General features: G+C 43.6%; 1 protein-coding gene across 1 annotated transcript in view; it reads left to right on the forward strand.

Annotated features, from left to right (window-relative positions):
- Positions 1-27,672, forward strand: part of ATG4A (autophagy related 4A cysteine peptidase) — a 63,573-nt gene that overhangs the window by 29,718 nt on the left and 6,183 nt on the right. Inside the window, exons 2-9 of the mRNA XM_062184583.1 lie at positions 12,569-12,679; positions 15,049-15,120; positions 17,209-17,307; positions 20,941-21,042; positions 21,228-21,300; positions 24,238-24,317; positions 24,944-25,131; positions 25,253-25,331. Coding sequence (XP_062040567.1) covers positions 12,569-12,679; positions 15,049-15,120; positions 17,209-17,307; positions 20,941-21,042; positions 21,228-21,300; positions 24,238-24,317; positions 24,944-25,131; positions 25,253-25,331 — 804 coding nt within the window. The remainder of the gene's footprint in view (positions 1-12,568; positions 12,680-15,048; positions 15,121-17,208; positions 17,308-20,940; positions 21,043-21,227; positions 21,301-24,237; positions 24,318-24,943; positions 25,132-25,252; positions 25,332-27,672) is intronic.

A 27,672-nucleotide genomic window follows, 5' to 3' on the forward strand; every position in this document is an offset into this window, starting at 1 on the left:
TTATGTGCAACATAGTTCAATATTTTCTTTTTTATTCAACTTCATTTTTAAAAAGGATTTATTTATTTGAAAGGCAGTGTTAGAGAGGGTGAGTCAGAGAGAGAGAGAGAGAGAGAGAGAGAGAGATCTTCCATCCATTGGTTCACTACCCAAATGGCCACAATGGCTGGGGCTGGGCTAGGCCAAAACCAGGAGCCTAGAACTACATTTAGGTCTCCCACATGGGTGGTAGGGGCCCAAGTACTTGGGCCATCTTCTGCTGCTTTCCCAGGAGCATTAGCAGGGAGCTGGATTGGAAGTGGAGCAGCGAGGACTTGAAATGGCACTCATATGGGATGCCCACATTGCAGGCAACAGCGTAAACCACTGTGTGACAATGATGGCTCCTGTTCAATTTCATTTTTTAAAAATGGTGATTGCAACCCACTGTATAGATTTTCACAATTCACTGATAAATGATGATATGCTGTAGAGAATTTGAGGCCCAAAGAAGTGCAGTAGGTTCTCCAAGTTCACATAGTCATTTAATGGCAGGGTGGGACTAGAATCTAAATTTTGGAATTTCTTAGGCTAGAGCTATTTCTAACAGGGATGAGAGATGTTTCCTCCTTTTCTATTTTCCTCACCATGCTGAATGTTAGAGAAAATTAGTTAGCACAATATTCATTTTGACTAAATATTGTCCCTGCATCTTTATTCCTATATGACCCAAGAGATCAGTCTTTGAGTATTACAGCCTTTTAGTTTGATTTTAGTGTTCACATTTGAAGATAAAATAGGAGGCTCACTTCTGACCCACTCTGTCACTTGGCAGTGGCAAGTAGCACTAATGTGAAACTGTTTCCCTTGCGAATACAACTGCACTTTTTCTTTTTCTTTTTGACAGGCAGAGTGGACAGTGAGAGAGACAGAGAGAAAGGTCCTCCTTTTCTGTTGGTTCACCCCCCAATGGCCGCTGCGGCCCGCGTGCTGATCCGAAGCCAGGAGCCAGGTGCTTCTCCTGGTCTCCCATGTGGGTGCAGGGCCCAAGGACTTGGGCCATCCTCCACTGCACTCCTGGGCCACAGCAAGAGCCTCCAGTTATTCAGTGACAACTGACTAGCAGGTTGATGAGAGAGAGCATGCAGCCTCTGGGTGTGGAGAAATGAAAGGGAGATGTAGGAGCCAGTTGCCTGAATTGGTCAGCTTATGCTGTGTGCATGTGTTGAGGCACTGCACTGTAAAAAAAAATTTACAAATATTGCATGTTAATAAAAAAATTTAAAAACCCTTTTGATGAAGAATCAAGGTGATTCCCATCTCAGTTTGTGGAAGACATGCCTCAAGTCTTGCATTATATAGCCAGTCAAGGATTTTTCTCCATTCATGAATCCAGTGGGTTACCCCTTTCTGAGTGCCTTATCAACAAAGATAATAGCCTTTTCAATGGTGCCATCTTCTGAGTACTGATTTTTTTTTAATCATGGAGGCATTTAGACTCTCCTCTCAAACTTAGTCTTTTTCTTCTTTCTGAAAAGATGCAGTTCTCCAAAAATATCAGAGTTATCAAAAGCAAAAAGAGGCAGCAGTGTGGAGGTGAAATAGTCTATGTGTTAGGTGCATTCTTGACCAGTTTGCACATGAAATCCAATTTCCTTGTGGAAGTTTTCAAGTGCATTTCAGTCATCAGACAGCAGGCAGCAATTTGTGCCTAAGTGAAAACCACCACCACAACAAACATACACTTATAAGGCAAGAAGTTTTCAGAAAGCATCCCTTTAAAGAAAACTCAGAAACAACTCAGTATTGTATTACATTTGTCAGTGGAATTACTGTTACATCACTGGGATGAATTGATTGGAATCTCTAAACACTATTGTATTCTCTATACCCAAGTGGTTACCTACAGCCCTATTGACTTTTCTAGGTGAAAATCCATGGGTGTTACCCCCTTAACATTGGTCCTTTGCCAACTGGACTGGTTATTACTTTTCTGACTTGCTCTAAAATTTGTCACATGCAACCTCTTGTGCTCTAACACAAGTCAGTTAAACAGACCCTTATGAAGTCATCTCTGGCTGAATGTTAACCCTTTGGTTAAGATTCTCCAATATAAGTCTAAAAAGGATACTATTCTTTTAGGGACTCAGAGTTTGTACTGATCTATAGATAAATCATTCATGTATTTTGCATTATTTGACAACCTAGCATTGCTAGGCTGTGACTTACTAAGTTCATAAAAACTAACAATTTTGAATGTAAAAATTGAAATGCTAAGAATTGTTGCCTGGTCTATTTTTCTTTTTTAATATCTATCTATCTATCTATCTATCTGAAATTCAGAGTTACACACACACACACAGGGAGAGAGAGAGAGAAAGAGAGAGAGAGAGAGAGAGAGAGAGAGATCGATCTTCCATCCACTGGTTCACTACCCAGATGACCGAAACGGCCAGGGCTGGGCCATTCCGAAGCCAGGAACCAGGAGCTTCTTCTGGGTCTCCCTCATGGGTGTGGGGGCCCAAGCACTTGGGCCATCTTCTGCTACTTCTACAGCTTCTACTGCCATAGCAGAGAGCTGGATCAGAAGTGGAGCAGCAGGGTCTTGAACCGGCACCCATATGGAGTTCCTGCAAGGCAGGTGGCAGCTTTACCCACTATACCATAGCTCTGGCCCCAGCCTTTGTTCTTCACTGGGGATGTGAATAGTTCTTCTCACAAGCCAGGGCTCTTCTGGGGCCCACAGCTATCACTGACAGGCTTATTTAGATTCTTCTGTAATTAGTTGGTGGGAAGGAGAGACTTGAGGACCTGGGCTCTTAGTTAGGCTTCTTTAGTATCTGAGAAGCTGTCTTAAAATACATCCTCGTGTAAATGACTCTTGACCCTATTCTGTTTCCAGCACCTCTCCAGAAAAAGTCACCAAAGAGGAGGAAGAAGCACTTTGTAGAACCTCCACTCATCCTCAATGCAAATGACTAGAGATTAAGTCGTTTGCCAGCAGGAACAGAGATCCTGGGCCTGTCTGAGCCCCTTCCAGTCACCCCAGAGGGCTGTCTTCCCAGTCTGGGGGGTGTCCCCACTGCTCTGAGTTCCTGCACAGCCAGCACCAGGACTAGAAAACTCTAAATCATTATTAAGCTTCAGAAAAGCCTTTGCTGTGTTCAGCCACGCTCCCTTCACCCTAGCTGCTTAAGTGCCTGCTCCCACCTTCCACTTCCTGTTCCTGGCACACTGAGGGGTCTGCACAGGCTTTATCCACCAAAGACCATTTTCCGCCTGGTGGTGTCCAAAGACTTTAGAGCCAAGGCACACTTACTCAGTGCAGCCTTAGAGGTACTGCAGGTGGCTTGGTTCAGTGGTTTCTAAGAATTAAGAGCATTGTGGGGGTAGGGAGGGCACCTTAGATGGTGCTGAACTTGAAGCCCAAACACACTGACTTGTTAGCTTACAGGGAAATAGCCTAAGGGTGGAAATGAGGCCGTTTGTTGCTGTTTGTAACGAATTCCAAATTGGATTGCCCTGTGGCTGCCCCCAGTCCCCTCTCTCAGGCAGGTGACAGGAAGGCTCTAGTTCTTTCCACCTGAGTGGAAGCTGGGGGTTTTGGGGAATGGGGAACCAGAGCAGTAGCCCCTGGGCAGGGTGGGTGCTGGGAGGAGCTGGAGTCCAGGGGTGGTATCATCAAATGCATCTGAAAGATGTGTTCTATGCTGGGGACTGTCTGTACTTGGAAGTTTAAATAGTGTTAGCATCCTGTTCTCAAAGTCTAGGCTGCATTAAGAAATTACTAGTCTGTATTTTTATTAAGCCTTAAAACTTTTTAAATGCATTTGGTGCCAACATTTTTTAGAGCTGTATCCAAACAAAAAACCTGTACTTAACATCACGATGTAATTTTGATAGGAACGTTTTCTTATTGTTACAAAGCAAAATTGGGTATAGCAGTTGAATTAAAATTAGAAATCATGAAGAAAAAAAAAAAGAAAAATAGCAAAGGAAGGAGGAGGGAGGGTGAGAAGTGGAGAAGCCGAGACACAAACTGGCGCCCATATGGGATGCTGGCAATACAGGCAGCTGCTTTACCTGCTACACAACAACCCCGGCCCCACATTACATTTTTTTTTTCTTTTTAGTACTCTATGTGTTAGTTACTGCAAATGAGAGAAAACATATTTATTTGTCTTTTGGGGACTGGCTTATTTCAGTAAGCATAATGATCTCCAATTGCATCCTTTTTTTTTTTGCAAAAGACAAGATTTCATTCTTTTTTATGGCTGAATCGTATTGCATCATGTATATATACCACAATTTGTCCTGTCATCAGTTGATGAACATCTGGGTTGATCCCATATCTTGGCTATTGTGAGTTGAGCTGCTATAAACATGGGGGTACAGATAACTCTTTCATATGCTGACTTAATTTTTTTGGTAAATTCCCAAGAGTGGGTCATATGGTAGATCTATTTTCATATTTCTGAGGAATCTCCATGCTGTCTGTTTTTCTAAGTTCTTGGTTGTCGGAAAAGCAGGGCACAGAGAGGAAGACACGAGAAGACGGGGAAGGGAATGTGTGTAGGTGGGCAGAAGAACAGGCCAGTTAAGTGAACCCAGGAGGAAGCGGGTGAGAGCGCCCTTTAGGCTGTGTCAGAGCCTTAGGTCTTCTGCCTTTTCCGTGCCTTCCTAGGCTCTGCTACCCAGCCTTCTAGCCACCAAGCCTCTTCCAATTCCCTATGCAGAACCACTTCATCTTCACTTGTTATTTAAAAACCTGTCCCTTTGTTAAGTAAATCTGCAAGTCTGACTTGTGTTGGTCTCCACCGAGCTTCTCCCTACACACTCTTCATGTTTTCCTGCCGCCGTCTCATCACCTCACTTGAAAACTGTAAGTTATTTTTGACTCTCTGCGTCTCACTCTCCCCTGCCCCACCCACACTCAGCTGCTTGCCAGGTCCCTTTGGTGTTCCCTCATCCAGGAATTTCCTCCCTTCCCCCTTCCCACTTATATCTTGTTTCCATTAAGGCCCAGCTCTGATGCCAGCCTTTCTAGATGGTGAAAAGCCCACTGAACCCCAGTAGGAATTAATTATTTGTCTCCCCACCCCATTTCACACCACTTTCCGTTCTCGTACTGCACTCCCTGTTGTTAGTTGTTTCCAAATGTATCCCCTCCGCTTTTGGAGAATGGAGGCTGTAACACGCTGGTGTTTTGTCCTCTGTGCTTTGCATATAGTAGGTACCCTGTAAAGTTTATGGAACAAAACAGCAAGGATCAGTCACCCATTACTGTGTCTGTCCCTCTCTGGACCTTTTCTTCTGTTTGTGAAGATGTGACCCGACAGCATATTAAATATGTACAAGGGCCCTTTAAAAAGTTCATGGAAAGTTGAATTAAAATGTAAAAATTTATTTTGGTGCAAAAAAATTGAGAAATGCAGACTTCAGAAAGTTCATAGAAATTGTATATTGTAAAAAAAGGACACATTTCAAATTTTTTTTAAAAAGATTTATTTATTTATTTGAAAGAGTTACACAGAGAGAGGAGAGGCAGGGAGAGGGAGAGGGAGAGAGAGAGAGAGAGAGAGAGGTCCTCCATCTGCTGGTTCACTCCCCAACTGGCCACAAAGGCCAGAGCTGCGCCCATCCGAAGCCAGGAGCCAGGAGCTTCTTCCAGATCTCCCACGTGGGTGCAGGGGCCCAAGCACTCAGGCCATCTTCTACTGCTTTCCCAGGCCATAGCAGAGAGCTGGATCAGAAGTGGAGCAGCCAGGACACAAACCAGAGTCCATATGGGATGCTAGCACTGCAGGTGGTGGATTTACCTGCTACACCACAGTGCCTGCCTCTCAAAATTGTTTAGTACCAAAATAAACACATTTGAAATGCATTTTCCATGAACTTTTTGAAGGTCCCTTGAATGTATTGCTGAAAAGGCTGTTTTTGAACCAGCAATATCCTGACAGGTTAGCCTCTGGTGACCTACAAGGAAGTTACCTTGTGTCTCAGGCCGCTGCTGGCCCTGAAATTCTGTGGTGTTTTGATTTCACTTTGGAGAGTTTGTGATATTTCTTTCTTTAGCATAAGCCCTACAGAATCTGGGAACCTTGATGTCCAAGTGTCTTTGTTAAACCCTATCAGAAAAATTTGTTTTTCAAAGCTATTTTCTCATTTACTTGCAATTCTCCAAAATAACCTTTAGAAATGTAGTTAATCAATGAAAAGTAAAATATCAGCAAAAAAATGGCATGGTGAAGCCCTCTGCAGTCTCTCCATAAAGCAACAAATAAATTGGCAGAAATCCTCAGAATCAACTTCTTCAGGACTTGAAACAAAATAAAGGCTTGTAGCAATCCAGGAAACATTTAAGAAAAACAGCTGCACATTGGTAAGAACAGTGAGCTTTCTGGTGTTTTCACTTGCCCTATTCTCATCTCTTGCTCCCCAACTCTGCAGTAGCCTTGAAAATCAGCAGTCTGCAATCACAGGGAAATTCAGCAAGCCTGGCAGCCATCAGAGGAGACAGAATGGGGTTGGAGCGCATTTTTGCAGGTCTTCTTCCTGGAAGACCTCACTTACAAGACTATTTATTTCACCTGACTTGAAGCTGCAGAAAGTCTTTTTCCTAGGGCCTTTTTTTTTTTTTTTGGAAAACCATCAAGCACCATTGATTAACATCTCAGGTGCCTGAGGCAGTGGATAACATTTCCAGCTAACCAGAAAGTTTTAGGAAAAGCTGGGGAAAAATGACATTCCTGGAAGCTTTAATAGGTTTGAGCATATTCTAGAAGATCATGTGCATGCATAGGGCTGTGTGCATTCCCAGGGCTGTACCCAGGTCAGGAAAGATCTGAACAGGTCCTAAGCACTCACAGGGGTTGAATTTGAGCTCTGTACCAGCAGGAAGTGAAGAGTAAGTCAGAGTCATCAACTGCCTGGCTGAGTGTTGAAGACATGCTTCAACATGTACACAGAGCCCTGTGGCCAAGTCTAGGAGACTTTTCAGTTCCAGGAGTTTAAGGAAATCTTGGTCTAGTGATTAGCTGGCCATGAAGATAACCCAGCACAGTCTAAAGCAAAACAGAACAGGGTGCAGCCAGTTTGTCCCTCAGACCTTGTGGAAGTGAATTTTTGTTCCACCGGACTACACCTTTGCAGCTCTACCTCTGTCTCTTTAAGCAGGCTGAAAGAGCAGGGAACTCAGGCTAATGTTTGGTTAGTTAACATTTTAAGGCAAGACAATTTGTGTAATTTGTGGTTTTTGAGTGCTAGAAGTTGATTGTGTTGCAAATGAGGTTTCATTTCTATGCTTGAGCCACTTCCCAGATTGCTTTTTCATCTGCCTGAATTCTCTTTGTGTAGGGCCTGTTGATCCCAGACTCCCTTGCTCTTCACTTTGTCACTTGCATATTCCTTCTGGCATTTACTTGTTCCATACATGTAAGTTCGACTCAGGGCTGCCTATGGCCTGCCAAACTGCATTCTGGGAGTCTGTCTTCTAAGAGGAGAATCCAGAAGAGTCTAGATGGCAATGACCTTCTTGCTGACCTAGCTAGGCCTGAGAGGGGGTGACGAGCGAGAGTTGAATTTTTTGGCTACCATCTTGATCAGAGCCATCCCCAAAGAAGCAGGGCAGTTGTCACGGGCTTTAAAGGGCTGTACTAATTCGACCAGATAGCTGGGTAGTGAGTCACCAACAGAGGGTTGGCGATAGAGAAACGATTTCTTTTCAGCCAGTACTAAAAAAAGACCCAAGGCTTATATGCAAACATGCTGTACATTCATCCAGTGCCACCCTTCCTTACCCCTACGAGGGCAATGCCAGAGGGGTTGCTCTTTTCCCATACTCTTCTCAAGATACTTATTCTCTGCTTTTCTTTCTCCTTTTGGGCTACACTGGATATGCATTTGCAACTTTCTATTGGCCGTGAGGGGCAGACAGTAGGGTGGGGAGGTACACAGCGTGATTTACCCCGCCTCGGTCTACCACCTCCTGGGGATGGCCTGAGCTGGGTGATCATTTTTAGCTTGGTATTTCCTGGGCACGGGCCAGGCGCTGAGGCCAGCAAGCAGAGAGGCTAAGAGGGCACAGGCTCCCTGGCAGATTAGGTAGTGATGAGTTTTTGCTGGGGAATGAGATGGCTGTTTGATTTCCTTTTTTTAAAGGATTTATTTATTTATTTGAAAGGTAAAGTTACAGAGAGAAGAGGAAAGACTGAAAGAGAGGGGCTGGTGCTGTGGCGTAGTGGATAAAGCTGCTGCCTGCAGTGCCGACCTCCCATATGGGTGCTGGTTCGAGACCTGGCTGCTCCACTTCCAATCCAGCTCTCTGCTGTGGCCTGGGGAAGCAGTAGAGGATGGCCCAAGTCCTTGGGCCCCTGCACCCGTGTAGGAAGACCGGAGGAAGCTCCTGGCTCCTGGCTTCGGATCGGTGGTGAAGCTTTGGCCGTTGCTCGAATTGGGGAGTGAACTACTGGATGGAAGACCTTCTGTCTGTCTGTCTCTCTCTTTTTCACTCTCTGCCTTTCCTTCTCACTCTGAGCACTCTTTCAAATAAATAAATAAATCTTTAATGGACTCAACTGGCAACCATATGGGATGCAGGCACTGCAGGCAAGGTCTTTATCCGCTATGCCACAGTGCAGTCCCCTGGCTGTTTGATGTCTAACATCCTTAAGTTTGAAACATTGTAGAGACTATCATCATGGTAATTAAAACATATTGAGAAAGGTTACTTAAATCCTCCAAAGATTGGAATTCTATAATATGTTTCAAGAAAGGTTCTGTGCCTGGTTAGCTGTGTTTCTAAAAGTGCCTGTACAAATTATAAATTCAACTTACAACAAAGTATTTTGAACATGTGAAGCTGTTTTCATAATCAGAAAAGACTCATTTATATATAGGAACCTTTATTTCTGTGAAAACAGCATGCACCTGCTTTAGGAAACAAAGCAAAACAACTTTCAAGTAAGATAAACATATCTCATCATGTCATTTGCTATATGACTTTTAGGGACTACCTTGGGAGAAACAGAACCCTTTCTGTTTCTGAGCTCCTCTACCCAGAAGGGCAAGGGAGGCTCTAAAAGCTGAGGGAAGGTGTGTTGGGTATTTTGGTTTTGAACTTGGAAAGATATTTTTCTCATAGAAATAGCACCATAAATGTGAAACATACTATCAATTTATTTTTTCTGGTTATAGGTTAAAGTAGGTTTCTGTGGGCCGGCTTGGAAACTTATGTGCAACTACAACATTTTTTCTCTTGGAAAATTATAAAGAACTTTGGAGATAGGATCTGTTCATAAGTCTTTCAGACAAATGTCTATTTATTCTTTTTTTTTTTTTGAAAGGGATGGGGAGAGAGAGAGAGAGAGAATCTGCATCCTCTGGTTCACTCCCCAAATGCCTGCGACATCTGAGGCTATACCAGGCCAGCCAGGAGACAGCAACTCTACCCTGGTCTCCCATGTGGGTGGCATGGATGGACTCAAGTATTTGAGCCATCATCTGCTGCCTCTTATGTACCTTGGCAGAAAGCTGCATCAGAAGCAGAGGTGGGCCTCAAACCCAGGCACTCTAATATGGGATGTGGGTGTTCCAAACAGTGGCTTAACTTGCTGTGCCACATGACTAGCCTAAGTCAGTCTTGAGTCTTTTAGTGGATGCTTTCCCCCTAAGTGGTAAAAAGTGAGTTTGAATTTGAATTCCTCTGGTATGATGTGGTCCTAAGTTCTGAAAGTACAGCCTGTGAAGTAAAGAGATTTAGTTATATGAGGACACTACAAAAAGTTCGCTGGAAAATGGAAGTAATGCATTTGTTTTGATGCAACAAAGTTTTTGAAACCCTGGCATTGATTTTTCATAATATGCATTTCCATGAACTTATTGAAGACAGCTTATATTTTATTTGATTACTTTATCCTGAGAAATAAACATAGTTGTATGAGATAAAAAAAGCCAGACTGTTTTTCTACTCTCACACTCGATGCTCAACACTTTTTTAAAAAATATTTATTTGAAATACAGAGAGAGAGAGACATCTTCCACGCATTGTTTCACTCCTCAAATGGCTTCAACTGCCAGGCTGAAGTGAGGAGCCAGGAATGCCATCCTGGACTCCCACATGGGTAGCAGGGGCCCACGTACTTGAGCCATCTTCCACAGCCTTTCTGGGCACATTAACAGGAAAGTGGATCAGAAGCATTGCTGCTAGATTTTGAACCATCCCTCAGATATGAGTTACCAGCCAAACAAGTGGCAGCTTAACCTACTGCACCACAACCCTGGCCCACACTCTCAACACTTTTGACACTGTTTGTGTGGAGGTTTTTCACCACACTCCAAGCAGTTCTTTAGTGTATTCTGTAAGTTAGTGCAATTTAGACAGTATCTCCTGGGGTTAGAGTCAGATCCCACAAGTTAAAAGATTCAGTCCCACAAGACAGCCCCCACTTCAGATGTCATTTGCAAGTCCCAAGTTGTGAACTCTGCTTCTGACCACATGGCTATAAGTTAGGGTTCCTGTGGGCCCCCCCCCCCCTTATGTTCCATAATTGGCTAGGATGGCCCACAGAACTGAGGAAAACTTTCCTTACGTTTATGCATTTATTATAAAGGATATTGCAAAGGAGATGAACAGCCAGACAGAAGAGGGTCATAGGGCACAATAAATGGGAAAGGAACTTCCCTGCTCTTTCCAGCGCTACTACCTTCCAGGCTGCTGCACTCTTTAGAAATTCAGAAGCTCCCTATCCCATAGCTGAGGAATGTTTATGGAGGCTCTGTCATGTCAGCGGGATCTATTTTTGATTCCATCTGCAGCCCCTCTCCCCTTCCTGAATGGTAGGAGAGAGCTGAAGGTTTCAAGCTTTCGAATCTAAGCTTGGTCATTCTGGTGACCAGCCCCCATCCAGGAACTCACTAAGAGTTGCCTTATTGGAACACGAAGATGCTCTTATCACCCAGGAAATTCCAAACGATTAGGAGCCCTTAGTCCGGAATTGGGGGTCAAAAGCCAAATATCTGAACAAAAGATTCACCTAGCATCCCTATTTCTCAGGAAATTACAAGAGTTTTTGGAGCGCTGTGCCAGAAAATGGGAATGGAGACAAGGCATTTATTTTTTTTAAAAGATTTATTTATTTACTTGAAAGAGTTACACACAGAGAGAAGGAGAAGCAAAGAGAGAGAGAGAGAGAAAGAGGTCTTCCATTTGCTGGTGCACTCCCCAGATGGCCGCAATGGCTGGACCTGTTCCAACCCTAAGCCAGGAGCCAGGAGCTTCTTCCGGGTCTCCCACATGGGTGCAGGGGCCCAAGGACTTGGGCCATCTTGTACTGCTATCCCAGGCCATAGCAGAGAGCTGGATGGGAAGTGGAGTAGTCAAGACTCCAGCACCCATATGGGATGCCGGCACTGGAGGCGGCGGCTTTACCCATTACGCTACAGCGCCCATCTCAAAGACATTTATTTTGTATTATATCACAGTATCACAATAATCATTTGTGAATCCCAAGAACAATATCATCAGTCTCAAGAGCCTTCTTTGCAGAAGCCATGTGTGAATAAGATGGCAAATAAAAATTCTATAAAAGGATATGGTATTCCAGCTAAATATTGCCATTTCTGTAGTTCAACAATCTTCTAGGCTTGTCACAGTCCTAAGCCACTGGCCATGAGCAAACTCATAATAGAAACCTTGTGGTACTCCCTGTGATGTGGGCAGGAGTTAGGTATGCACCCAGTATTATTCAATCAGCATGAGACACTCCCACTTGGAGAAGTTACATGAAGTGGTTATTTACAAAGGTCCCATAAAAAAAATTTTTTTTTCCTTTTTTAAAAGATTTATTTATAGGGGCTGGCACTCTGGAGCAGTGCTTTAAGCCGCTGTCTGGATCCCTATGAGCACCGATTGGAGTCCCATCTGCTCTACTTCTGATCCAACTCCCTGCTAATGTACATGGGAAAGCAACAGATGATAGCCGAAGTACTTGGGCCCCTGATGGAGTTCCCCAGATGGAGTTCAGGTTCCTGGCTTTGGCCTGGCTCAGCCCTGACCATGGGGAGTGAACCAGAAGATGGAGAAGTGATCTTTTTCCCCCTCCCTCTCCCTCTCCCTCTCCCAGTCCCAGTCCCAGTCCCAGTCCCAGTCTCTGACATGGATGGCAGGGTCACAAGCACTTAGGCCATCATGTACTGCTTTTCCAGGTACATTAGCAGGGAGCTGAATCAGAAGTAGAACAGCCAGGACTCCAGCAGGCACTCTGATATGGGACGCTGACATCACACGCAGTGGTTTAACCTGCTGCACCACGATGCCGACCCCCAAAGTTTTGGAGTAACTGTGGCCAGATTGTTTTTTTTTTTCAGAGATGGTATTAAATGGGACCATGAGAAAGGGAAGGTCAAAAGAGATAGTCAAGAGGAACTCTCTACTAAAGGATTTTGACTGTTTGTGTCTATTCTTCAAGGAAGACTATTTACTCTTATTAGACTCAAGCTCTCACCATTAGGGCAAAGGTAAAGGTCAGTAAAGCACAGGTATAAGTCCCCTGTGTAAACTTTTACTGAAGTTTCTTTCCTTTTCTTTCAGTTTTGTCCAAGTATGAAAACCAGATTACTATTTTCACTGACTACCTAGAAGAATTTCCAGATACAGACGAGCTGGTATGGATCTTGGGGAAGCAGCATCTCCTTAAAACAGGTAAGGTTTGAGAGCATTTGTCTGTGAGAACCCCAGTGAGGTGGGCACCTGAGTTGATAGAGCATTGCCTTGATCAGTGCTAATGCTACTCCCAAGCAAATTTGCCTTGTAGCCAATGGTGCTGAAGCCTTAGGCCCCTTGCTTGTACCAGCCCTATCCAAGGCACCGAGAGGCCCTAGAACGGGAGTTCACAGGGTTACAAATTTTTGTACAATTTGTGAAAGTAATATATTTTTATTCTTTTCCTTGAAGGAGAACATCCAAATTCTAGAAGCCTTGGATTTAAAAAAAATCACAGAGCCACTCCTGGTATCACAGAGGGCTATCTAATTAGGAACTGGGCTAAATACTTCTCATTCCTCTCACATCCTAGTCTGTCTAGATAAAAACACCCAGGGACTTCTAAACAAACAACCCATGGTTGTCAGAAACAATATCAGGTATGGAAGGTCTTAGGTTTTAGATCTTTGACTTGCTGTACCACTGTCTTGGTTCTAATTTTGTATTGAAATTTTAGACACTGCAGTTAGATAGAAAGAAGGCTTGACTTTTTTTCTTCCCTGCCATTACGTTCTTATAGATTGAGAGAGGTCTTTTAGTCTGAAACTGCTAATGATTCAGCAACCAGGTAAAGCCGAGCTTGGAAAGAGGCAGCTCTGACATTCATGTCTTTCTGAGGTGAGGTCCTCTTGAGAGGCCCTCAGCATGGAGTAAGGGACAAGAAGAAGCTGACAAAAAGGCAGGAGGGGAAGTTAGGCATTGCCCAGCTCCTCCTGAATCTGGCTCCTTATTTTGGTTGATGAATTGTGAACAGTGGAGAGAGCCTGGAGATAGCAGTTAGGAGACCTTTTGTGTTCAGACTCTTCTCCCAACTCAGGTAAGTCACTTTCTCTTTCTGGATCTGAACTTCCTTCATAATTGCTTGACATGGGGATTGGAGAGAATCTCTTCTAATTTTGCTTTCCCTGACAGCAGGAATCCCCAGGTTGCCAGATATGCTCATATTCAAATATTAAGTTGGGAAATGCCTTTCAAAGTGAAATTAGTGCTAACATTCCAAGCAACTTCCCCTGCAAAAAGCCAGGCTGGAAGGCATAGAGACTATCAGAGGCAAGAGTGAGTGAGTGGTGTGGACATTTCAGAGGATGGGTACTTCAAAAAGCTTGTGGAAAATGGAATTAAATGATAAGTTTATTTTGCTGCAAAAAGATTTTGAAAGCCATGCATAGTTTTTCCATAATACATACTTTCCATGAACTTTTGAAGACCCCTTTTATAATACCAGCTAACATTTGTCACTTACTGCATCCAAGTCAAGCACCATCTAAGCACTTTATGTATATTATTTTGTACCTGTGGAGTAGGTAGTATTATTCTCTCCATTTTATGAATGAGGAGACTGAAGCCCAGGAAGTTAAGTAACAAGGTTACACAGCTGGTAAGTAGCAGAGACAGGGTTCAAACCTAGGCACAGAATGACTTTAGAAATCTTTCTCTTAACTGTTACACATCTGTTTTTCAAAATGTGCCAGAACACTGAGGCCATGAAGGAAAGGCAAAATGCAGACAGATCAAATTTCCAAATTGTTCAAAGGAAAGGGAAGAGAGAAAATAAGAAACTATTGGCTAAAATTGAATTTCCCTTTCTTCCTTTAGAGTGCAATGACTATAAATTCTGTAGAATCCAAATATGGATATGTGGTTGAAGAACAGATGGAAGTGTGGAAGCCATATTTGTGGCCATTGAAGTAACTTTATGTCATAAAATATAAGAAAGCATGCTTTGAAAAAATATACCTAATGTTATATATTCATTTATATTACAAATGCTGGTTGTACTAGATACTATGGATAAACTTCTCACACATTGTAATTTACTTTACAGGGACATTTCCTCTTTAGTTAAATTCTTGAGCATATGAATATATGTGCACGCACACAAACACAAACACAAACCACTAGTTTCAAATAACAGATAGTGGGTACTGATGAGCCGCTCAACCAATCATTACCATTCAGTTCAGGACTGAGTACCCTATTAGTGGCTTTTCTAGATCCTTTCTTTTCCCATCCCTTGCAGTTTGGCCGTGAGCTCAGTTTTAGTAACTGCCAGGGCCAAGGAGCTCAGTAAAAAGGAGACAGGGACCACTTGACATTACTAGATCAGTCAAGTAGTTCTGGTCAAAACACAGGTGGGAAGAAACCATTTGGCTAATGTGAGACTGGATTTCCTATGAATTTTCCTAGCCCCATTACACTGGAATTGCTATTGCTTATTTGAAAATGAAGTTATGCTGGTGCAGAAGTCAAAAGCAGGCATTTTTAGATGGGATATAGTGATTTAATTTTAATTTCACATTTAATTACAGAAAAATCTAAGCTGTTGTCTGATATAAGTGCTCGTCTATGGTTTACATACAGAAGGAAATTTTCACCAATTGGTAGGTACATCATTTGTTGTACTGTACTTTCTTCCTGTGGATAGCTTGCCTGATGTTATCAGTGACTTCCCAGAATCCTCAAAATTAACAGCGCATCATGGCAAAGAATTTGGTTTATGGGAGTAGGTAAGCCTTTCACTAAAAGTCTCATTATTGAGGTATCCTGTCAAGTATGGTTCCATATTGATGTGTTATGCCAGTAAACTTTTGACCCCACCTCCAAGGGTTTTGGCACCAGATGGTATAACTTGTATTTTTGAGAGTAAAGAAAAAAAAATCAAATAAGCTCTTAATTTGGATAATAACTATTAAATTACAGTGAATTGCCTTGTGAAATTACTTGTTTAATAAAGTCCATTGTGCCTTGAAGGAAAGAACATAATTCCTTAGGTTTCTTTTTCCTTACAAAATGAAAGTACCTTGCTATTGGGAGATAAATTATAATAGATGTTCTTGAAATTCATTCTAAGGTGTTATGAGCTGTGATGTAGAAAAAAAAGGCAGTTCAATAAGCTACGTGAATCCTCTAAAGATGACTTGTATAAAATATTTGCAAGTATGGTAGCTACTTCCTAATATCATGACCCTGAAGGAAAAGGACCTATAAGTGGCAGAAGCTACACTCCTAAGAGGAAACCCGTCTGACCAATTTTGTTGCAAGACTGTACCTAGTGACTAGGTACAGCCTTTCCATTAAGTGCACAAAATGAAGCCCACACACACATTTTTTTGCCCCCCACAGAGGGTACTCCAAACAATAATAGAAACAAAAGAACAATCTTTAATATGCAGTGGGCCTAAACTATTACTTCTCTAGGAGAGTTTTTTTTCTTCAAGGCTGGACAACATTTCCAATTCAACTCTGACAATGTTTTGGCAATAGATGATCTCTTCTTTATGGGGGCCTCATTGTGCCTTATCCACTCTGATCTGGCCTGTAATCCCAGCATTAGCAAGAGCAAAAGCATTAGCAAAGAGCCAGCTCAGAAATGGCCGCTCTTCTTCCCCTACTGCGGTAGCAACTGTCCTTCAATCCCCACGACAAAAAAAAAGAAGGGACTACCTTAGCTCGATTGTTTTGCAAGGCTGATGGCTCCCTTTAAAGTTAGTCATCTGACATCATGCTTGTAGCATACTTCCCACTTTCTTGTAGGAAAAGGAAGACAATGAAAGAAAAATATCCCCTCTGTCATCCAAGCGACCTAATTTCATTGATCCCTTGAAAAAGGATATTGAGCTCACTCTGACCATATATGTGGGATCTTCTTTATGTCAAGTATTCTTCAAATGGACCCTGTTGTCTTATTTATTAACTGGTTTTATACATTTCAAAGATGTGGTACATTTCTAATTTATTAATACTATTTTAAATTGTGACCATATTATAACAATAAATATTTGTATCATCCTGTATGGGTTCTAGGACACTTTGACAAATATCTCATTTGATTCTCACATTATCCACCAGTAGTAGGCTGACCACGTTCTGTTATCCCCAGTCTATAAATGAGACTTGGATTAGGTAACTAGAGACTTCTGGTGCCTAATCCAGATCTCTTTCCTCTATTTTACATTGTTCTTCTTGCTGTTCAGAACTTTATAATGTATATGTAGAATAGTTAAGAGCCTTCCAAGTCTCTTGATCATGTTGATGACAACCTTTGGTAGTATTTGTTTTTTAACTAAGGTAAGACTGGCTCTCCTGAGAAGTTCAGGGCCATGCAAGTGAGCAGTACAAGTCAAAGTTTGGTCTGGCAGGTGATGCCATGGAATGCATTAAGTGTTAGTAGCCATGCATGGCTGTCATCTATAAAAGTTGCATCATGTATACCTAGAAGTCTCCAAGCAGAACATCTAACAGGCAGGTTTAGTTCATTTGTTGGTTTTGTCTTTGGCCCCCAAACCCATTTTGTTGACTCAGAATTATCTCTGAAAATTCTAACCCTATACTCAAATCCTGTTCAGTCCCCCACTTCCCTTTTGAGTGCATGTGTATTTGCCTGTTTTGTGTGACTCTCAAATATACTGATGTTTCAGGAAAAGGCAATTTAAGGGACCCATATTCATTCCCATCCATTTTACCAACAGGGGGAACAGGCCCTTCATCTGATGCTGGCTGGGGTTGTATGCTGCGTTGTGGACAGATGATGCTGGCTCAAGCCCTTATCTGTAGACACTTGGGAAGGGGTGAGTTAAATTTGTTCTATAAACTGCCTCAGATACCTCTGCAGTATCACTTCCCAGTGTTGGTTTAGCATCGATGCTGAGACCTAGGAACACTCAGGAACAAAGCTGCAGGTCCCAAAATGTTCTTTGCAAGCTTACATGGTGGGGCTGACAAGGCAACAGAGTCCCTCACCGGAAGGAAACAGCTAGTGTTCCTTGTGACTCACCAAGCCAGAGAGTTATTTTCCTGGTACACAATTGAACGCTGAGGCAGGTGTGTCATTTAGAGGTTCCATCTTTGCTATTGTTTGAGTGAGTCCTTAAAATTACCAGATAGCAAAAGGAACAGGAAGAAGGGTGTGGTGGTGAGTCTGTTTCTTGGCCTCATTTAAAATATCTGCCCATTGAAGGATAGAAGTGACCTAAAGGATGTACCTAATGAAGCAACTGGTGCTATTTTGGTTTCCGTTCACTGAGGATGCCCGTTTGATGAAGAAGAAATCTTTAAATCAGCTTCCTCAGGAGGCTGCTTTATTAATTAAGAACTTTCTGGTAATCATTGTTGGAACTCTCAAGTCTTGCTTTCTTAAGACGTGTGTGTCCTTCCTTGTGGGCATTGGAGGATGACCTTGGTTGGATGCCAGTCCAGGAACTTGGGTGAAAGTCTCGTTGGACTTCAGAGAGAGTGAAAGGGCACTTTGGCTAACACTGGGCTTCTGAACTCATTGGCTGTTGCTGACTGAGGTTCAGAGTTATGCAAACGTCACTCTCCTTTCCCTGCTGTGGAAACTTGCCTGTCTTGCTGCCGTTTCCAGAGAGGCCTGGAGAAGGATCTGGAAAGGTTTCCGGGCGTATCCTTCTCGTCAGGGTTTAGGATATCCTGTGTTCACGTCCACGGGGTAGTATCATAATTTCTATTTTACACAAGAGGAAACACTCTGGGAAGTAAGGTGATCTGCCCCATGCTCAAATCATAAGAGAACATAGGTTTGGGAATAGAATGTAGTGACTTCCCTGCTGTAGAGATGCTTCTGAGAGTAGATTTGTTCTTACTATCGCACTTTTTTATCATTCATTCAAGTGATTAATCCAGAAGTTAATTCTGGAGGTAGCAGCAAATTGGAGAAAAATCTTCACAGTCAGCAGTCCCAATCGTTTTAATATAAACACAAGTAGCAGGGAGAATTTGGAAATAGATCCTGTAGTTAAGATAAATTACAAGATGTAATTTTGTAAAGAAGCCTTTTGGATTGCTGCCTCTTCAGTTATTTTAAAATTGAGTTGGGGTGTTCACTTAGCACTGTCATCAGTAAATACCACATGGTACTTAGCAGCCAGTTAATCAGGATTTCCCTAGATTTGGGCAGTTCAGTCACTGATGAAAAAAAGTTGAATGTAGTTCACCCTCTGAAGTCTGTGTTGGACCTGAAGTTTAAAAGTTTGGTTTCAGAAGTATTTTTTTTTTGACAGGCAGAGTGGATAGTGAGAGAGAGAGACAGAGAGAAAGGTCTTCCTTTTTGCCGTTGGTTCACCCTCCAATGGCCGCTGCGGCCGGCGGGTCTCGCTGATCCGAAGCCAGGAGCCAGGTGCTTCTCCTGGTCTCCCATGCGGGTGCAGGGCCCAAGGACTTGGGCCATCCTCCACTGCCTTCCCGGGCCATAGCAGAGAGCTGGCCTGGAAGAGGGGCAGCTGGGACAGAATCCGGCTCCCCAACCGGGACTAGAACCCTGTGTGCCGGCGCCGCAAGGCAGAGGATTAGCCTGTTAAGCCACGGCGCCCAGAAGTATTAGAAACAAAAGAAAACCAAAGGTTCTAGAGATAATAGCCCTTGGCATCAAGTGCTTGTCAGCTCTTTATCGAAATTCTCTCTAAAACCTCAGGAGAGAAATTTATGTCTTGGAAGCAGACAAAGCCAACAGTCGGTCCCCTTAGAGTTTCTAGAGCTGAGAGGGTGGGAGTAATGCATTCTGCCCACAGCAGTGATTATGTGGGGATTTTACAGTTGTCCTCAGTTAAGTTATACGTGATCTGTGTAGGATATGGGGGTGAGAGAGGGTGAGGAGGGCTATGTCTAAGGCACAGCTGGGACCCCACAGATGTAGTTATTTTGGCTTTTGTCTTAAGGAAACCTTGAACACCTGATAGAAAAGATATTTGTTTTGGCAAAGCTCAGTGTGGACTTTAAAAAACATTTATTTATTTGAGAGTTGGGGGTGGGAGTAGAGAGAGAGAGACAGATATATCACATCCTTTGGGTCATTCCTCAAATGCCCAGAATCCAGATGGGAACTCAAACCAGGTCTCTCATGTGGGTGGCAGGAATCCAATGGCTTGAACCATCACCACCAACTCCCAGGGTCTGCAATAGTAGGAAGCTGGAGTCAAGAGCTGGAGCTGGGTATCAAACCCAGGCACTATGATGGGGGACTCAGGCATCTTAACCACTAGACCAAACACCAGCTTCTCAGTGTGAATTTTTTAAAAGTGGAGTAATTTGACTGTTGTTCACAGCCCTTGCCTATATTTCCACTAAACTAGGATCTTTTTGCTTTTTACCTATTGAACCCTTTGTTTGGTGGACAATTAAGCCCTTGACTGTAATATAAATTAAAAATATGTTATCTCAAAAACTAGGAAGGAAGGAAGGAAAAGAGGAAGGGAGGGAGGGAGGGAAATAATTATATTCTTAGAATTGTGTCTATGAACATCTAATCTGTTAAAACTCAAAATTAATAAAAATAAAAACTGTAAAACAAAGCAAAAAATAAAAAAGTAGTGTAAAAGTAGCAGTATGTAATTTTTTGAAAGCTTCCTTAGTTGTGAATTGCCCTTAGTTGTGTATGTTCCCCTATGGAGTGTTGTATGTTAGAATAGCGCATTCCCAGGGCTGGTGTTGAGGCACAGTGGATTAAGTCAGTGCTTGTGATACCAGCATTCCATATCAGAGTGCCGGTTTAAGTGCTAGCTGCTCTGCTTCTTATCCAGCTCCTTGCTAATGCATCTAGGAAAGCAGCAGAAGATGGCCCAAGTACTTGGGCCCCTGCACCCATGTGGGAGACCCAGATGGAGTTCCAGATTCCTGGCTTCAGCTTGGCCCAGCCATTGTGGCCATTTAGGGTGGAAACTACCAAATGGAATATCCCTTTCTTTGTCTCTTCCTCTCTCTCTGTCACTCTTTCAAATAAATCTTTAAAAAAAAAAAAAGAATACTTCAGCCCCCCTCTGAGACTGTTTTGGCAAGGCTGCCAAAATATAAGGGCAAAAGCCATTGCTCTCTGCGTGGAGATGAAACACTATGGTGTCTGAATTATGTATAGCTATACTGCCAGGTTTTGTGGTAGCCTCCTGTTCCACTAAGGGACTGACCAGAAAGGCCTTTGTGCCAGTGTTTTGATGTAATATTTATCTATCTCTAGTCCTTGAGCTGAGTCAGTTCCTTGGTCAACTTCTTGTTTGGCTTTCCCTTTAAACCTACTGAATCTTTTATAGTAATTAGTTTCTAGATGTCTTTGGCATTGAAAAGAAGGATGTTTAGGAATGTTGTAGCTTGATCATTCCTGTGTTTTCTTCCTAATTTATAGTTATAATAAGACTTCAGAGAGGTAACAAACAGTTGTAAAAATGATGTGAACAGTTTTTTTTCCCCCTCAAAAGACTGGAACTGGGAGAAGCAAAAGGAACAACCCAAAGAATACCAACGAATCCTACAGTGCTTCTTAGATAGAAAAGACTGTTGCTACTCTATTCATCAAATGGGTAAGGTCATCAGTCAGTAGTTTGTTTAATGGCAATGCCTGTATCTGCTCTTTTTTGTCCCCTGGCTTACATGTGGCTTCACTAAGTTGTCCATCTGCTTAATTACTTATACCAAAAATTATTGGGGGTGTGTGGCTTGTTGGAAGATCTTTTGCTAACATGTTAATTTTTTCCACATAAAACAGCACAAATGGGTGTAGGAGAAGGGAAATCAATTGGCGAATGGTTTGGACCAAATACAGTTGCACAGGTGTTAAAGTAAGTAAAAGAGTCTGGTATGTGCCTTATTCTGCTGTCTCCTGTGCCTCCCTACCCACCCAGCTAAACCTCCCATCAACCTAAGTGTTCTTGCAAACCCACTAAGCCACCTTTCCCAATATGCCATCAAACATCTAGATGGTTCTTTGAAACGTGTAAGTGTAGATGTTTGCCTTGCTATATCAGCATTGCGTTCATTGGCATCAGTATATGTACCTGTACCCCAGAACACATTCAGTGTCTCACCCTTCAGATGGACACTTATGTGCCCTGAGCCATTAAGCTGAGGGTCCTTTTGAAGCCGAAAGTGTCATCTTATGTGGTGAAGGCTGAACCAGCCTAAGAAAATAAAGGACTCTCACCCCGCATAGTATTTTAAAAACCTGTTAATTCATTCCACGTTGACAGCATGGTTTTACTATGCTAAGGGCTGGTTGTATAGAAAGATGCTAGACACTTTCCTTGCCTCAAGGGACTCACTACCTCTTGGAGGAGACAAACCCTGAAGGAGTCTTGGAATCAGTTTGCCATCTCTTAGAAGACTCGGGGTACCGTGGTGTGATACTGCCGCAGCTGGCCTGTAGGATTCCAGAGTTCACCTCCCACTATGAGAGGTGCGGAGGAGTGGCCAGGACCAACTTCTGGGGAGTTAATGTGGTGAATGGCATCAGTGCCTACACTTGCAGGTCACCCCACCTGTGGTCACTCTTTCCTGACAGCCTACACCACCAAATACAGAGTCCATAAGGGCAGAGATTTGTCCTGTTTCTTCTGTAATGCTAGCATGTGTAACTTCCTGGTACACAAAAGTACTCAATAAATACTCATTTAGTACATTAAAATAGCAACCAGGATCTGAAGCCAGATTTAGGGATCAGAAGATTGAAACTACTTGGACTCCTTTGATGCTTCGTACTTCAATTTCTGGGCATTATGGCGAGACCTGCCATCTGCAGAGTACATATGGGGCCCTTTAACAATTATTAGCCAATCTGCAGTGAACTGGGATGTTTTGGAAATGTGCATGTCAGGGGAGTGGTCTGGAATTACTGGAGACCCAAAGAAAAACCTGTATCTTGGTTTGACTCCTTGCTGATAGTGTAGCCTCTCCGAGGCCACTTCTTATCTTGTCTTAGAGTGGCCTTTTGGGCATCATTGTCTGTGCTGAGGACTTGGCAGTATTTTGGGAACCAATGCGGGAAACCAGGGTAGAAAATATGAGAGATTAGAATGACTGTGTCAGGGTCCAAACTGAAGCTTGCAATGGTTGGTTGCTAAATGACATCCTTCAGAATTTGCCTCTTCTAAATTTAGAGGCTTGCAACAGGAAGCAAATGGCATTCTTTTAGGAATTCAAGTGGGTTCTGATTCATCTTGTTTTCATTAACCATAGTGCAGGGGATCCTCGACTTACAATGGAGTTAATGTCTGGATAGGCCTATTGTAAGTTGAAAGTATTGTTAAATGGAAAAAGCATTTAATACACCTGCCCTACTGAACATCACAGTTTAACAGAGTCCTTTCCTCTCATGATTGTGGGGCTTCTTGGGAGTTGTGTTTCATTGCTGATGCCCAGTATCACAAGAGAGTTTTGTACCCTATATTGCTAGCCTGGGAAAAGACTCAAATTCAAACTTTGAACTACAGGTTCACTGAATGTGTATCAAGTTCACAACATCATAAAGTCAACTAAATCCTAAGTTGAATTATCTAAATTGGGGACTGTCGGTATATTATTAATAGTAGTATTTATATTGTTCTGGAGAAAGGTAATACATTAAAATGAGCGAAATAAAAGTATAATGGTAATTTACCTCTTGCAGGGAGCTACCTTGGTAGACAGAATGTTGGTGTTTTTGTTTGTTTGCTTTTGTCTACTAAGAAAGTCTAGGCCTTTCCTAGGAATCCCAGAAGTCGACAGGTGAAAGGGAAGGGAAAAATCGCAGGGTGTTTTTATGATGACCTCAGATCATCTCTCTTTCAAAGGGTTTTTCTTTCTGACAGCCCCTGAACTCATGCAAGTTGGCATGCTGTCTCTTCAGCTGCTGACCGGGTAGGCCTCACCCAGAGTCAGTCTGTGACATAAATCTCCATGAAGGGTGTTTGTGGTGATGGGGGTGAGGTATGAGAGAGAACAACTCTCTCTCTCTTTCTCCCCTCCCCCCTGCTCCCAGGGTACTTCAAAAAAGTCAAGAAAGATAGACGTAAAAGAGAAGTTTATTTTGGTGCAAAAATATTTTGAAATCTATGCATAGTTGTTTCATACTTTGTACTTTTATGAACTTGTTGATGACTTGTTGATTTTACTTTTTTTTTTTTGCTTCCAAGTAAATTTATCTTGTAATTCTATTTTCCATCAATGTTTTGAAGTATCTTCATATCTCCCTCTGGGTTTTCCTGGGGGCTCATTGTCCACATTATGTATGCTCACCAACAAATATATATTTCAATGACAGTTTTCTTTTTTTAGACACATAGAAGGAATGTCATTTATTTAAGAAAAACAGTTTCCCACAACTTTGAGAGTAGCTGTGTGGCTGACTTTTCTTTCTTTCTTCCTTTCTTCTTCCTTCCTTCCTTCCTTCCTTCCTTCCTTCCTTCCTTCCTTCCTCCCTCCCTCCCTCCCTCCCTCCCTCCCTCCCTCCCTCCCTCCCTCCTAGCAGGAAGCCTTCATTTTGTGAGATAGAGCATTCCATGTTGTAAGCTATGCCTTTGTTTTGAAGTTCAGATACAGTGACTCTGGCATTCTCACGGTCCCTGGATATGGACTGTCCTAGAGATCTGCCACAGGAGCCAGTGCTGACCTGAGTACCAGCTTCTCTGTGGCTCCGCATTCAGCGACTTTGGGAACACTGGGCATAAATTGTACATTATAATTGCTTCCTGCTGACTTGCCCATCTTCCCCAGTTGTGACTTCATTATATATTGCTTTGCAGAAAACTTGCTTTATTTGATGAATGGAATTCCTTGGCTGTTTATGTTTCAATGGATAATACAGTGGTCATTGAAGACATCAGTGAGTGCCCAACCTGTTTGTCTTCCCTGTTGGGGGTGATGAGTTCCTTCCTCAGCATTTAGACATCTAAGGCCAGAGAAAGTCTCTGGCCTCCCTCACCAGGGCGGGGAAGCTTAGGCGAGCACTGGGCTCTGGCGCTCTTGTGCTTGGGCTTTCTGTGACGGAGTAAGCCGTTGGAGGATCTTTGCTGCCCCTTGATGAGGTACTATGCCCTTTTCCTGTGGGAACTCCAGACTGTGCATTTCCTTAAGCCATTGATAGATCTTTTGTAAAGATCCACCCTTGTCCAGGCCTGTGCTCCCATCCATGGGGGATGGCGAAGCCTAAAGTCACAGCTCCTGTTTCAGAGGCCCTTGGGAACTAGCTGGGAAATGAGATTTTCTTACTAAACCCAGAATACCTGTTGGGAGCTAAACAAGCAGGCAGTGACCGGAATGAAGAGCATGAGACTGAAGGAATGGTCTGGGCTTCCTATGCGAGGTTGGGGCCAGCTGTGTCCTGGTGGTGGTGGGGAGGGCCCTCCAGGCAAGGAGTATTACCTGAGGCGCCCCTTTATTTTGCATTTGCAGTATTTCCAACAGCTGGCTACCCCTTACTTACCCAACTCTCTTACCTTCCCATTCTAGAAAAAATGTGCTGTGTCCTTCCCTTGAGTGCCAACACACCTGGTGAAAGGCTCCATGATTCTCTGACTTCTTCAAACCAGAGTAAGGGCACCTCTGCCTGCTGCCCAGCCTGGAAACCCCTGCTGCTCATTGTGCCCCTCCGGCTGGGCATAAACCAAATCAATCCTGTCTATGTTGACGCATTCAAAGTAAGTTGCCCCTTTTCCCGAGCCCATTGCTGCCTGCCCATCATACTGCCATGCCAGCACAGAGATCCGTGAGCAGCAGTCCACAAGTGAGTTGAGAATCTTGCATTCTCTTTCCCTCCAGGAGTGTTTTAAGATGCCACAGTCTTTAGGGGCATTAGGAGGAAAACCAAATAACGCCTATTATTTCATAGGATTCTTAGGTAAGAAAGGAGGACTCACAAGTAAGTCACCATGGGCAATGGGAGGGAGTGGGCACGAGGTTTGCCTGGGAGACTAGGCGATGGCAATGAGTGGGCCCCTGTGTAACTCAGTGCTGCTATGGCGTCTGGTCTGCTCCTTCTGTCTTCTAGGCTGATCTATGGAGAGGAATGCTTATGGGTGCCTGGCGGAATGCAGGCCACCTTTGAGAGCCTCTGTTTCCTTGCCTCGTGGTAACATGGTTCCTCAGCTTTCTTGCTGGGTGGGTCACAAGGTCACAGCTTCGTCTGGCACATCTCTTTCCTGCCTGTGAGGCCCAGGGCAGTGGCATTTCAATCCCGTGGCTTTGCTGATCTCCTTCTTATTGGGGTTCAGGCAGCTAAGCTAGGAGGTGCCCTCTGCCTTCCCAGGTCCCCAGAGCTGGGTGTGCTGGCTCATTGTTTAGGGCCATGACAGAGTGGCAATTAGAGGAGGCAAAAGCAGAATCATTCCTTTCCTGATAATGGGGGCCAAGCCTTCAAAGCACTGATTTCCTACCATGAACCCTTAAGGAACAGCCCAACACTCTTTGCATAGGCCAGATCCTCCACAAACCCAGCCACCTTTCTCACACGTGGCTGCCATCAGAAGCATTTAAGGCCCTCAACACACACAGTGAGCTACACCGTGCACACAAATCACCGTGACTACCTATTAGAATGCAGATTCAGGGGGCCTGCCTGCCTTAGGGCCTGGGAGTCTGCATTGCAAACTAGGTGGTGCCAGTACTGCTAGTCCACAGACCCTGCTTTGAAGACCGGGGTGTGGGTTAAGGGAGTGGTGCCTCCAGCACACCTCTGGCAGGGGTAGGGTAGACTGAGACTGGGTCTCAAGGAAGTTACGAGCTTAGATTGGTCCATAGGTGAGGGAGAGCTAGAGTGGTTCTGAGAACATGGCAGGAAGGGGTGTGCAGAGGACAGGGTAGAGATGGCCTATGGCCTTGGTCAGCCTCCCCCACACATCTCCTGGAGATTCGTGGAGGTGAGGGGCGATGGGAACAGACATACCTGGCTTTGCATGCTAGTCTCCTTTTTGCCAAGTTGTGTTAGTGCAGTTAAAGGATATCAAGTCATTCAGTCGTGGTTCGTCTTCTGTGAAACATGGCTAACACCCAACTCACTGTCGGGTCATCTCACAGTAAAGCATTCAGCAAAGAGCCAGGCTTCCGGTCCGCGCATAGCGAAAGGTAGCTCCACCCTGCCTCACCCCCACACCTCTTTCCTTTGCTACCTCTTTCTTCCAGAAAAAGGGGATTTTTGTACAGCTGCCTCTGTGCTAATGCTGCCATCTATTGGTCAATCCCAAGAACTACAGATGAATGGAAACTAAGAGCCCATGGTGGCTTTTGTTTTTCCTAGGTACAAAACTCAATATTTGGAGTTATATAAATTTAGATGCCCTTGATTCCTAAGCTTCTGGGTTCTTGACAAAGAAAATATTGCAAACAGATATTTCCTATTGCTTACGCTTGTCCTAGTCTGTTCAGGGTGCTTTAACAGTGTCCCACAGACTGAGTGGCGTAGAAACAGCAGCGATTTATTTCTCACAGTTCTAGAAGCTGGGAATTCCAAGATGAAGGCACTGGTAGATTCCATGTGTGGTGAGGGCCTGCTCCCTAGGTCATGGATGGCACCTTGTCACTGTGTCCTCCCGTGGTAGAAAGTGCGAGGGAGCTTGTACGGCCTCTGCAGACACTAATCCTATTACCTTCATCAGTGTTTCACCTTCTCAAAGGCCCCAGCTCCTAATTCCATCCCACTGGGGATAGGCTTTTAATATGTGGATATTCATTCCGAAATAATACTTTAAGACATGTTTGGAACAGATTGGAAAACACTTCAGAAGGGGTCTCTGTGAATAGTGTATGTGGCTCCTGAGCACCCTGGCCTCTCTATCCCAAGATGCCCAGAGAGAATTTGCCAAGCTGGCATAACCCCATTTCCTGCATCTGACTTCTCATTAACGAGATCCAGGCAAGCTTTATTTCTTGAGTAATCTAAGATAGTGGTTCACATAGCGCCCATCCTCTCACTCATTTGTAAATCCTTTGTGCAAAAGTGTGGCTCCCAAGTCTTCTAGCTCCCCCTTTGTGGCTCACCTCCTTATTAGATGAGGTTGAGTGGCCCTGATCGGCAGAGGGTCTGAAGGGAGGCAAGGATTGAGAGTTCCCATTTTTTGAACACCTGAATTGTGCCCAGGTTTCTGCATAGTTCTCTCTCCCCATCTCTCTGTCCCCTGTGAAGTCCAGACCATTATTTCCATTTTATACCTAGTGAAGCTAAGACTAAGAGAGGTTATTTCCTC

This window comes from Lepus europaeus, chromosome X (assembly GCF_033115175.1).
Source record: "Lepus europaeus isolate LE1 chromosome X, mLepTim1.pri, whole genome shotgun sequence".
Lineage (NCBI taxonomy): Eukaryota > Metazoa > Chordata > Mammalia > Lagomorpha > Leporidae > Lepus > Lepus europaeus.